This window comes from Oncorhynchus gorbuscha, linkage group LG23 (genome assembly GCF_021184085.1).
Source record: "Oncorhynchus gorbuscha isolate QuinsamMale2020 ecotype Even-year linkage group LG23, OgorEven_v1.0, whole genome shotgun sequence".
Lineage (NCBI taxonomy): Eukaryota > Metazoa > Chordata > Actinopteri > Salmoniformes > Salmonidae > Oncorhynchus > Oncorhynchus gorbuscha.
Window position 1 is genome coordinate 60,772,539 of NC_060195.1, and position 12,500 is coordinate 60,785,038.

The 12,500-nt window shown below is 50.3% G+C and overlaps 1 protein-coding gene across 18 annotated transcripts in view; it reads right to left on the reverse strand.

The window, feature by feature from the left end:
• The window catches only part of LOC124011044 (mitogen-activated protein kinase kinase kinase kinase 4-like), a 59,909-nt gene that overhangs the window by 22,362 nt on the left and 25,047 nt on the right, over positions 1–12,500 (reverse strand). For 6 of the 18 annotated variants that reach the window (XM_046324005.1, XM_046324004.1, XM_046324000.1 and 3 more), the window contains exons 4-17: positions 12,235–12,360; positions 11,950–12,060; positions 9,956–10,046; positions 9,643–9,773; positions 9,401–9,455; positions 9,170–9,248; positions 8,519–8,694; positions 6,964–7,036; positions 6,503–6,713; positions 5,812–5,973; positions 5,621–5,707; positions 2,687–3,295; positions 1,270–1,425; positions 470–676 (exon numbers count right to left, since the gene is read on the reverse strand). In XM_046324005.1, the coding sequence (XP_046179961.1) occupies positions 470–676; positions 1,270–1,425; positions 2,687–3,295; positions 5,621–5,707; positions 5,812–5,973; positions 6,503–6,713; positions 6,964–7,036; positions 8,519–8,694; positions 9,170–9,248; positions 9,401–9,455; positions 9,643–9,773; positions 9,956–10,046; positions 11,950–12,060; positions 12,235–12,360 (2,274 nt within the window). The remainder of the gene's footprint in view (positions 1–469; positions 677–1,269; positions 1,426–2,686; positions 3,296–5,620; positions 5,708–5,811; positions 5,974–6,502; positions 6,714–6,963; positions 7,037–8,518; positions 8,695–9,169; positions 9,249–9,400; positions 9,456–9,642; positions 9,774–9,955; positions 10,047–11,949; positions 12,061–12,234; positions 12,361–12,500) is intronic. The other 12 variants (XM_046324015.1, XM_046324012.1, XM_046324014.1 and 9 more) reach the window with 5 other exon arrangements.

Sequence of the window (12,500 nt, forward strand, 5' to 3'; positions counted from 1 at the left end):
CAGGAAACCCTGGTCTATGTATTGGTTTCGGTCGGCCCTCCGTTACATTAGTGAACAGTGAATATGATGGACATGCAGGATGTACACAGTGAAGTACTAGAAGAGGAACAACTCATGAAGCCATGCAGGACCATATGGTGAGTAGTTAGCCAGTGGAAGCACAGCACTGAGTAAAGCTAATTACTATAGGGACTACAGTACTGTACACCGGGACAATTGCAGCTACAACCAGGAGTTACAATCAGTCACTGATTATGCTCCTGGACCAGACTACTAGTCTAATCTACCTTATTGTAGCTCTACACTATGCTGTTGGACATAGCCTTATAATGGCGAAGGCAAAAGCCCACAGTCCCACTGCTGTTGAATGGGACACCCAGAGAGGCTGTAGACATGGCTAGCTTGCCCTTGAGAGGGGACCACAGATGGGGGCTGAAAAAAGGAGGTCCCCTGGGGTGTCCTTTCTTACCCTGGGGGGCACCTCATCGCTGCGGGGCTGGGGGTCAGTGCGTGCAGCAGCAGAGGGGTGAAGGTGGTGGTTGTGGGGCTCCTGGGAGCGCAGATGGAGATGTGCAAAACTAGGAACCGCGGGTTCACTGAAGGAATGGGAGCGAGACACGACGGGGGGCGGGGCGGCGCTGCTGCTCTTAAGAGCGGCCAGGTGGGACCACTGGACCTTCCAGACAGACAGACACACAGAGGGGGAGAGAACAGGGGGGAGGTAGGGGGGGAGAAGGTCAAACCACAGAGTGAAGGCACAGAGATGAAGGACATGGCTGAAAACGTATGCATATAACAGACATGCATTGCACATACAGACGTCATGCAGTCTGAGACGTACAAAAGCGACAACAGAAACCGGCTAACAGGTTCACGCACAAAAACATTTACAGTGGTGACAAATAACAGGACAACAGATAGTTGAATGGCACAGTGAGAGGGGGCACGGAGATGAGTGAAGAGTAGATGAGCAGCCAATCACATGCAGCCTCCTCTGGCATCCTGGGTAATGTTTATCACGCCACTGAAGGTACAACCTTTTGCTCAGGTCAATTTAGTGGAAGGTTCCAGAAATCCCATTATGACACAAATGAGTAGATCTACTGACATCAGAGTATGTCATTGTATTGGGACCTCTACTAGCTCACCCACAGAGATACATCATTCCATATCTGTGTGGCTGCTAGAATGGACAACTCGTGGCGTCAATGCCTTGCTGTCAGATAACCTACTGTATGAAGAGAGAGAAGGGGGGGATGAGGGTTTTACCTGTGGTTCCATGGGTCGGTGCATGGCAGGCGGGACAGACTCGGAGGAGGAGCTGCCGTTAGAGAAGGGTTCGGAGCGGGGGGGCACGGGGGGCTGCTTGGTGGGTGGGGCGGTCTGAGGGGAGCCCTGAATGTTCTTTCGGAAGCGCTCGTCGGCCTGGGAATGCAGGACACAGACAGACAGACAGGGTCAGTGAGGATCAGCGAGGATCAGCGGGGTCAAGGTTGAGGCATTAATGCGACAACAAAACACACAAGGAGAACGAGGAAGAGTCAACACTGAAGCCGACGCCTTGTTATCGACAGGGAGGGAAAGTCCGCTGACATGCACACGAACCCACCTCAGACAGTCTGTTAATGACATCTTACACCTCTAGGGGAGTCATCCCAGAGAACACAGTCTCTCTCTAGGACCCAGCAGCACACAAACGTTAGTGTGGGCCTGAGCTGACCACATGCATGACAAACCTCTCCAGTGACTTACCTGAAGAGTACAAGGTACAGCCGCATAACAAACCATCACGCTTATTTAGTAGGTATGGGAGTGGAAGACAAGAGCAGGAACCCCGACTACTCCGTGTGCTTTTCAGCACTGCGGCAGACACAGCAATACAACTGGTAATTCACAAGAATGTGTGAAGCACAGACGGCTTCGACTTAACATCACCTACTGCTTAAGGCTATATCAACTCAAGCCCGTCGATTTAAATATTTGTGTTACATTCAGGTATGGCAACTCAACTGTGAATGAAAGAAATATGAAAGACAAATAGGTGCATTTTTCACAAAATGAATTATAGCTGACTAATGGCAAGAGAAAATGTACCGTGTTTTGCGTAAGCAAACCATTTGGTCCTAAACGCAAAATGATGTTGACAGAGATCCAGCTTGGAGCGCTTCAGTCTATACTTAAGTCTTTTTCTTGCTCAGTCTTCTCAAGACTCAGACACGTCATCCTCAAGACGTTTTAGTAGAGAAGCATCAGATAGTCAAGCAAAGACTAGAGCCAGAAGTGAAGCAACACAGCTGTGCATTAGTACAGTTTTAGAGAGGCGGTGGTTGTGAGTGACTGGCTTTCTTTTCTCTGATTGTCCTCGCTCCTCTTAGCCGGAAGGTCAAACTAAATGGTTGGCTGAGAAGTCTATTCACTAATCATTTTGAGTCGCGCTACCCAATCAGAAACAGACAACATTGTTATCCTTGTAAGGTTAAGTTAGGCTATTTTGTGTCGCATACATTAAACAGTTGTGTGAAGAATTAAACACTATTTTAAGACGATAACTGAAAGAAAAAAGAAAACCATAGCTCCAGCTCACACCACCAGGACTAACATAACACGCTGTGTGGAAGGGGGGTCAGCTAGAATAGAAGTAGCAGCAGGCAGCAGGAGAAGGAAGTGACGTTGTGTTGGGGTTCACCTCTCTGATTGGCTGAGGATCACCGAGAGCGTCGCTAGGCTCCGAGCGGTCGGTCTGTGGGGACTTGGGGCCGTCAAAGCCCCCGGTCTGTGAGGGTTTAGTAACGTCTGTGGACTGGGTGGCTAGGGCATCGCTATTGTCAGAGGGAGTATTTTCTGAGTCTTCATCAACACTGTTTGGGGTCAGTTTCTGAGGGGTCTTGGTAGTGTTATCCCGGGACGTGGTTTGTGGGGACTTTGTGGTATCCGAGGACATTCTCCGTGGGGCATTAGCAGTGACGTTGTCCAGGAAGTGGGTTTGTGGGGACCTAGTGTTATCGCAGGACGTTCTCCGTGAAGCAATAGCATTAACATTGTTGAGGAAATGGGGTTGTGGAGCTGGGGCTCTATCGCCCACGGGGCCTGGGGACGTTGTCGGAGGGGCTTTGTTAGTACTGTGAGGGGACATTCTCTTGGGGTCTTCAGTCTTTTCGCAGGGCTGCGGTGGTTTATTGTCGTGCTGGAGGGACAGCAGATAGGCCTGCTCCTGCTGCAGACGCTTGTGGAGACGCTCTGCCTTCCGCTGCTCCTCCAGCTCACGCCACTTGAACTCCTGATGCAGAGTGCGCGGCTGAGTTGAGGCACATTAGACATGGGGGAAAAGAGGCTAATGGCATGTGTAAGCTAATGCTACCTCGCGGGGTATTTCTATTAAATGAAGCACTTGAAGACCGATTCAGCTTAGTTCTATAAAGATGAAGTAAACTTGAAAAATTAAAGCCTACAAACATGTTATATAAAGTCTACATTAAGATGCAGATTCTTTCATTTCATTACCCACAAATAAATTAATGTTACAACTTTCTTTGGCGAGTAATAGAAACAAAGTTGAGGATTGGTTCAATTGATGGGAAGCCAGATAGAATGAGCAATAAAGAAACATAAAAGGTGATAATATATACACACACACTGCTAAAAAAAATAAAGGGAACACTAAAATAACACATCCTAGATCTGAATGAATGAAATATTCTTATTAAATACTTTTTTCTTTACATAGTTGAATGTGCTGACAACAAAATCACACAAAAATGACCAATGGAAATCAAATGTATCAACCCATGGAGGTCTGGATTTGGAGTCACACTCCAAATTAAAGTGGAAAACCACACTACAGGCTGATCCAACTTTGATGTAAAGCGCTAAAACAAGTAAAAATTAGGCTCAGTAGTGTGTGTGGCCTCCACGTGCCTGTATGACCTCCCTACAACGCCTGGGCATGCTCCTGATGAGGTGGCGGATGGTCTCCCGAGGAATCTCTTCCAGACCTGGACTAAAGCATCCGCCAACTCCTGGACAGTCTGTGCTGCAACGTGGCGTTGGTGGATGGAGCGAGACATGATGTCCCAGATGTGCTCAATTGGATTCAGGTCTGGGGAATGGGTGGGCCAGTCCATAGCATCAATGCCTTCCTATTGCAGGAACTGCTGACACACTCCAGCCACATGAGGTCTAGCATTGTCTTGCATTAGGAGGAACCCAGGGCCAACAGCACCAGCATATGGTCTCACAAGGGGTCTGAGGATCTCATCTCGGTACAAAATGGCAGTCAGGCTACCTCTGGGGAGCACATGGAGGGCTGTGCGGCCCCCAAAGAAATGCCACTCCACACCATGACTGACCCACCGCCAAACCGGTCATGCTGGAGGATGTTGCAGGCAGCAGAACATTCTCCACAGCATCTCCAGACTCTGTCTGGTCTGTCACATGTGCTCAGTGTGAACCTGCTTTCATCTGTGAAGAGCACAGGGCGCCAGTGGCGAATTTTCCAATCTTGGTGTTCTCCGGCAAATTAAAAACATCCTGCAAGGTGTTGGGCTGTAAGCACAACCCCCACCTGTGGACGTCGGGCCCTCATACCACCCTCATGGAGTCAGTTTCTGACCGTTTAAGCAGACACATGCACATTTGTGGCCTGCTGGAGGTCATTTTGCAGGGCTCTGGCAGTGCTCCTCCTGCTCCTCCTTGCACAAAGGCGGAGGTAGCGGTCCTGCTGCTGGGTTATTGCCCTCCTACGGCTTCCTCCACGTCTCCTGATGTACTGGCCTGTCTCCTGGTAGCGCCTCCATGCTCTGGACACTACGCTGACAGACACAGCAAACCTTCTTGCCACAGCTCGCATTGATGTGCCATCCTGGATGAGCTGCACTACCTGAGCCACTTGTGTGGGTTGTAGACTCCGTCTCATGCTACCACTAGAGTGAAAGCACCGCCAGCATTCAAAAGTGACCAAAACATCAGCCAGGAAGCATAGGAACTGAGAAGTGGTCTGTGTCACCACCTGCAGAACCACTCCTTTATTGGGGGTGTCTTGCTAATTGCCTATAATTTCCACCTGTTGTCTATTCCATTTGCACAACAGCATGTGACATTTATTGTCAATCGGTGTTGTTTCCTATGTGGACAGTTTGATTGACTTGGAGTTACATTGTGTTGTTTAAGTGTTCCCTTTATTTTTTTGAGCAGTTTATATACACATCTCTCTCTCGACTAATTTCCTCAGGATGTGAATGTAACCAGAGGCACCGACCGAGAAACATAGGAACTCCATCTTCCAGTAGGGTATTTGACAAATCTATACAACAGCTAACATAAACCATATATATCATACAATATGGCCATAACACCTTGCCTTGATTACTACCTATGTTCTAGAAAAGAGCTTGCTCCTAAATGTGCGATCCAGTCGTGAATACAGGGTCTTTCTCAGTGGGGTGGAACATTTACAACGTTGTCAATACAAATGTAATAGATTACAGCTCCAGACACCATTCCCTGTTCTACTTTACAAAGATTCATGGGTGTTCTACGTAAGCCATTTCTGAACGTTCCGTAACGTTGCGCCCTCCTGAACGCGCCCTTGGAGAGTAAGAGTGGTAGGATGCAAGTGTCTTACCAGGAGCATGGCCTGTTCATGGAGCAGCTGCTGCTGCAGGATCTCCAGGTGCCTCTGCTCCTCTTCCAGCTGCCGACGAATGTACTCCTGTCAATCAAACACAGCCTCCATGATTGGATGAAATACAGGAAGTGACAAAACTGCCAAACTGGTAGGCCAATTAGAGTGCTTCTTGTCACTTAAAGACCTACCTGCTCACGGTCGCTCCTCCTTTTCTCCTCCTCCGCCCTCCGGCGCTCGTCGTCCTCTTTCCGTCGTCGTTCCATCTCCTCCATGCGCCTCTTCTCCTCCTGCTCGCGGCGGCGCTGCTCACGCTCCTGCTGCCTCCTCATCTCGCGCTCGCGCCGCTGTTGCTGTGAGGCACCAGGAGGGGGCGACAGAGAGAGAACCTCAGGGATACGACACACAGGGAGAGCTGAAATTCTAGTTGGGATTCCCTGTTCAAAGATATTATGAGATATCACTGCTACTATGGCAATGATTTTCCATAGTAGCAGTGATCTGAATGATTTGAGGAAAACAAGAGGATGGGAAGTCAAATACAGGCTTTGGTGAATTGATCAAGCGAGAAGCAGCCGTCTATAGATCCAGAAATATAGGACACCTTTCATCCTGGTAATGGCAGTCTTCTGAGACAGCATGGGCTGCGTCATCGTGGGCTATCCAAGTTCGACACTATGGGGTGATCACAGTTTCTCTGTCCAATCGTGGCTGCAGGATCAACCTACACCCTGCCCATTTCTTCAGACAGCAGAACTAGCCAATCGAGTGGTTCAGAGCATGCAACACCTCGCACTGTACTCGCACCTTAAATTATACATACAAGTTTTACTTAAACAATTTTTAGTTTTTTATCTATGAATCAATGTTTATTAACTCTACCTCCTCCAGCCGCCTCCTCTGCTCCTTCTGTTGCTCAATGCGTTTCTGCCTCTCGGCCAGTAGTTGGCGCTTGTACTCCTCCTGCTCACGGAGCTGCTGTTCCTGCAGGAGCTGCTGTCGGCGCAGCGCCTCCGAGCGCTCCTTGTTCTCCTGCTGCAGCCGGATGAAGTCCTTACGCAGCGTCGACTCACCCGGCATGTTCACTATGGAGCTGCAGGGTGGACGAGCGGAAACGAGGGAATAGTGATTTAGTTCAAGGGAACAGTGAGTTTGTTCATGAGTTGATTCAATGGAAATGGAGAGTTAGTTAATGATTTGGTTCAAGGGAATGGTTAGTCAGTTTCTGTGTCAGATGGGTGGAGTTGTTTAGCAATTCCAGGTAGGCGTGAGGAGTGCTATCCCGCTATATTGGGAATTGCAAAATGAACTGTGTACATCAACATGTAACACTAAACCATTACCTAGGCTCTCCTTCTTGCTCTCCAGCATCCTCCTCTTCCTCCTCACTCCCGCTGTACTCATATTCAGTCTCATCTGAAAAACAATATGTGGATAGTGTGGCAAGATGTAGAAACATGAGCTATTCAATGTAAAGCACGTTAACTTCTTGCGACTAGGTGGCGCTATTAAAACTTTGATGAAAAACGTTCCCGTTTTAAACAAGATATTTTGTCACGAAAAGATGCTCGACTATGCATATAATTGACAGCTTTGGAAAGAAAACACTGACGTTTCCAAAACTGCAAAGATATTGTCTGTGAGTGCCACAGAACTGATGATGTTACAGGTGAAACCCATATAAAAATCCAACCCGGAAGTGCCGCATTTTTTGAAACCGCCTCATGCCAATGACTCCTTATATGGCTGTGAATGAGCTACGAATGAGCTTACGTTTTCCACGTATTCCCCAAGGTGTCTACAGCATTGTGACGTCTTTAGGCATTTCCATTGAAGAATGGCTGTAAGGGACCATATATAGCATGTGGTCACATGGTGTCTCCCACAGAAAATCTTGCGTAATATACTGAGGTAGCCATTTTTCCAATCGCTTCTTATGAGAAACCAATTGCCTCGACGGATATATTATCGAATATATATGTTAAAAACACCTTGAAGATGGATCCTAAACAACGTTTGCCATGTTTCTGTCGATATTATGGAGCAGATTTTGAAAATAAATTGCCGTTATAGTTGTAGCATTTTCCGGTCGATTTCTCAGCCATGCATGATGAAGAAACGAGAGTTATTTCGCCTACAAAAATAATATTTTTGGGAAAAAAGGAACATTAGCTATCTAACTGGGAGTCTCCTCAGTGAAAGCATCTGAAGTTCTTCAAAGGTAAATTATTTAATTTGGTTGCTTTTCTTATTTTCGTGAAAATGTTGCCTGCTGCCAGCAGAGCCTAGCATAGCATTATGCCATGATAAACTTACACAAATGCTTGTCTAGCATTGGCTGTAACACATATTTTGCAAATCTGAGATGACAGTGTTGTTAACAAAAGGCTAAGCTTGTGTTTGAATATATTTATTTTATTTCATTTGCGATTTTCATGAATAGGAAAAGTTTCTAGGGGTATTTAGGTCCGCTGCGTTATGCTAATGCATTTGAGGCTATGATTACGCTCCCGGATACGGGATTGCTCGTCGCAAGAGGTTAAAAAGCCCAAAGCAGATGTCATCTCCACATCAACCATTTCTGGGTAACAATTAAGTACCTTAATGTGATTGTTTTCAATTCAAATGGTTGAAAAGAAACAAAAACAACTTCTTAGCAAAGAGCAATTCATACAACCAAAGTATCTGGGATTGGTCTGAGTGGGGAAAATGGTCTGGAACTCTTTCTCATTGGTCTATTAACTAATTTACCACCAGGTAGGAAAAGCTCCATCCCACCAAAACAGGCAGACATTTCAGGCAGTCTTCACACAGCTCTTACACAAATTGGGCACCGTCATCATGCTCACAGTGTTACTTTAAGACTCTGTGATTAAACAGGTCGAGAGGCAGACTCACCTTTCTCCCCCCTCTTCTTCTTGGTGCGGTCGATGTGGTCTTTGAGCTGGATGCGGACCTGCCTCTCGTTTGGCTGGTCCCTGATGAAGGGGTGCTTCAGCAGCTGCTCGGTGGGGGGGCGCTGGTTGTAGTTCTTCACCAGGGAGCCCTCGATGAAGCTGCAAAACTTCTTCGACCTGAAAGAGGTAGGGGGGGGGGGGTCAAGACAGATGAGGCCGCTAACGAGATAGTCGTATTACCACCAGTAATCATGTAATCTGAGGGACATAAAATAAATCCATCTACTACAACCCACTGACAAGACAACAAATGACTAACTAAACTCTCAAAAGAGCCTGAGAAACTACACGTCTGAAATAGGAAGAACCTGTTTTATCCATTTAGACAGAAATCCAGTGAGCCCTTCATAACTTATATACAATGAATATTCTGGGAAAACCCCGTCTCAGAAGAAAAGCGATCATAATCGTAAATGCACCGGTGCCAGAGGAAAGTCTGAGGGTTGAGTTTCCCCCCGGAACGCGGGCTGGGGAGCCTCGCCGTGAGCCAAACAGGCCTTCCTCCCATGTGCCACAGCTGTTCAGAGAGGAGGAGGGAGGAGAGTGAGAGAGGAGACCTCTATACCGAGCTGACAGAATCTTGGTAACTTACCACTTCTTAGACTTGAGTCGCGGGGGAGGGTTCCTTGGGATGAGGAAGAGTGCTCGCATCGGATGCATGTCGCACAGCGCTGAAAGGGAACACACACACACACACACACCAGAGGGAATCAGTATAAACATGACAGCGAGAAAAGCAAAAGACAAGGGCAGAAGGAACCAATAGAGAGTTGCCATCTAAAAGGGATTATAGAGGTGGGACCTGGGGAAGGCAGGTACTTACGAGGAGCTCCTTCGGCCATTTCAATGGCAGTGATTCCAGTGGACCATAAGTCACTCTGAGAGACACACAGTGAGAGAGGCATCAGACATAGCAACACACACACACTACATCAGTACTGAAGAGCAACATCTTCGACCCCACATCATACCAGTAGCTAAAGAGGTCAAGGAGGACATAGGGGGCCAGGTTCATATATGGGCTAAAACATCTGAGTACTGTGTGGAAGAGGGCGAGGGTCATACTCTGTAATCGTAGGTGGCCTCAGGGTTCTCGTCACAGGCGATGACCTCGGGCGCCATCCAATAGGGTGTCCCGATGAATGTGTTCCTCCTCCCCACCGTCCGGTCCAACTGGGCACTCACGCCAAAGTCCACTGACAAGACAACCAATCAGAAGAGACAAGTTGACACTAGTTATATACAACTGCATTGCAGTAAACACAGAGACTAGGTGACTGGCTAAAATGGCTGTGATTTTGGAGCTGAGATTGGCAGCTGCAGGGTTTAGACCAATCAGGGTTGTTGTCCGTAACGTACAAAACATAATGTCACTCACCAAGCTTGACCTCGGCGTTCTCTGTGAGCAGGACGTTCTGTCCCTTGATGTCACGGTGGATGACGTGGTGGGCGTGCAGGTGGGCCAGTCCCTGAAGAAGAGGAGGAGAGGGAGGTGTGTAGAGGTGAGACCACATGTCTAAGACCAGAGCTGAGCATTGATGTAGTGGAGGGTAAAGACTTCACCGTTCTATTGACATGTGTATTATGCAATGAACAAGGAGACTGAAGACAGGAGAAGGTTAAAGGAAAGAGGAAAGGATGGAGGGAGCCGGAGGAGAGGATGAGAGGGCCTGGAGGGGATGATGGAGGGGGACGGAGGAGAGGATGAGAGGGCCTGGAGGGGACAGAGGAGAGGATGGAGGAGAGGGGATGGATGGAGGGGGCCAGGGGAGGGGATGGATGGAGGGGGCCAGAGGAGGGGATGGATGGAGGGGGCCAGAGGAGGGGATGGATGGAGGGGGCCAGAGGAGGGGATGGATGGAGGGGGCCAGAGGAGGGGATGGATGGAGGGGGCCAGAGAAGGGGATGGATGGAGGGGGCCAGAGAAGGGGATGGATGGAGGGGGCCAGAGAAGGGGATGGATGGAGGGGGCCAGAGAAGGGGATGGATGGAGGGGGCCAGAGGAGGGGATGGATGGAAGGGGCCAGAGGAGGGGATGGATGGAAGGGAGCCGGAGGAGAGGATGGAAGGGAGCCGGAGGAGAGGATGAAGGGAGCCGGAGGAGAGGATGAAGGGAGCCGGAGGAGAGGATGAAGGGAGCCGGAGGAGAGGATGAGGGGGCCAGACGGGGAGATGGATGGAGGGGGCCAGAGGAGGGGATGGATGGAGGGGGCCAGAGGAGGGGATGGATGGAGGGGGCCAGGGAGGGGATGGATGGAGGGGGCCAGAGGAGGGGATGGATGGAGGGGGCCAGAGGAGGGGATGGATGGAGGGGGCCAGAGGAGGGGATGGATGGAGGGGGCCAGAGGAGGGGATGGATGGAGGGGGCCAGAGGAGGGGATGGATGGAGGGGGCCAGAGGAGGGGATGGATGGAGGGGGCCAGAGGAGGGGATGGATGGAGGGGGCCAGAGGAGGGGATGGATGGAGGGGGCCAGAGGAGGGGATGGATGGAAGGGGCCAGAGGAGGGGATGGATGGAGGGGGCCAGAGGAGGGGATGGATGAAGGGGGCCAGAGGAGGGGATGGATGGAGGGGGCCAGAGGAGGGGATGGATGGAGGGGGCCAGAGGAGGGGATGGATGGAGGGGGCCAGAGGAGGGGATGGATGGAGGGGGCCAGAGGAGGGGATGGATGGAAGGGGCCAGAGGAGGGGATGGATGGAGCGGGCCAGAAGAGGGGATGGATGGAGCGGGCCAGAAGAGGGGATGGATGGAGCGGGCCAGAAGAGGGGATGGATGGAGGGGGCCAGAGGAGGGGATGGATGGAGGGGGCCAGAGGAGGGGATGGATGGAAGGGGCCAGAGGAGGGGATGGATGGAGGGGGCCAGAGGAGGGGATGGATGAAGGGGGCCAGAGGAGGGGATGGATGGAGGGGGCCAGAGGAGGGGATGGATGGAGGGGGCCAGAGGAGGGGATGGATGGAGGGGGCCAGAGGAGGGGATGGATGGAGCGGGCCAGAGGAGGGGATGGATGGAGCGGGCCAGAAGAGGGGATGGATGGAGCGGGCCAGAAGAGGGGATGGAGCGGGCCAGAAGAGGGGATGGAGCGGGCCAGAAGAGGGGATGGAGCGGGCCAGAAGAGGGGATGGAGCGGGCCAGAAGAGGGGATGGATGAGGGGGCCAGAAGAGGGGATGGATGGAGCGGGCCGGAGGAGGGGATGGATGGAGGGGGCCAGAGGAGGGGATGGATGGAGGGGGCCAGAGGAGGGGATGGATGGAGGGGGTGGATGGAGGGGGCCAGAGGAGGGGATGGATGGAGGGGGCCAGAGGAGAGGATGGATGGAGGGGGCCAGAGGAGGGGATGGATGGATGGAAGGGGCCAGAGGAGAGGCTCACCCGGAGGATTTCTCTCGAGATGTAGGCGATCCAGTCCTCCTTGAGCTGGTTGCCTTTAGTGTTCTTCACCAGGTCTGTGATGGAGCCTGCCCCACAGAACTCCATCACCAACTACAAGAAACACACACACACACATACACACAGAGATGAATACATAAGCACTTCTAAGGCTAAATGAGTGTCAAAACAGTAAAAGACATTGGGATATTGCTCTGACTTATGCTGCTGTAGATATAGCAGTTCTGATTATTCAGCCAATGGGAAACACTCCTGCTAAATACTCACCCACAGTTGGTCATCATGCCCTGGGGGACTCTTCTTGATAAAAGCACCGTAGTATGTGGCAATGTTCCTGTGGTGGGAATACTTCTTGAGCATATTGATCTCCAGTTTGATTTCCTCCTCCTCGTCCTACAGACACACAGACACCATTAGTCATTAGATAAAGAGAGAAGGCCGGGGGAGGATGACGTCTTAGGAAAACAACTATCGTGTGTGTGGACAGTTACAGATGGATAATAGTCAATCATTTCCCACATTCCACAAAGGCC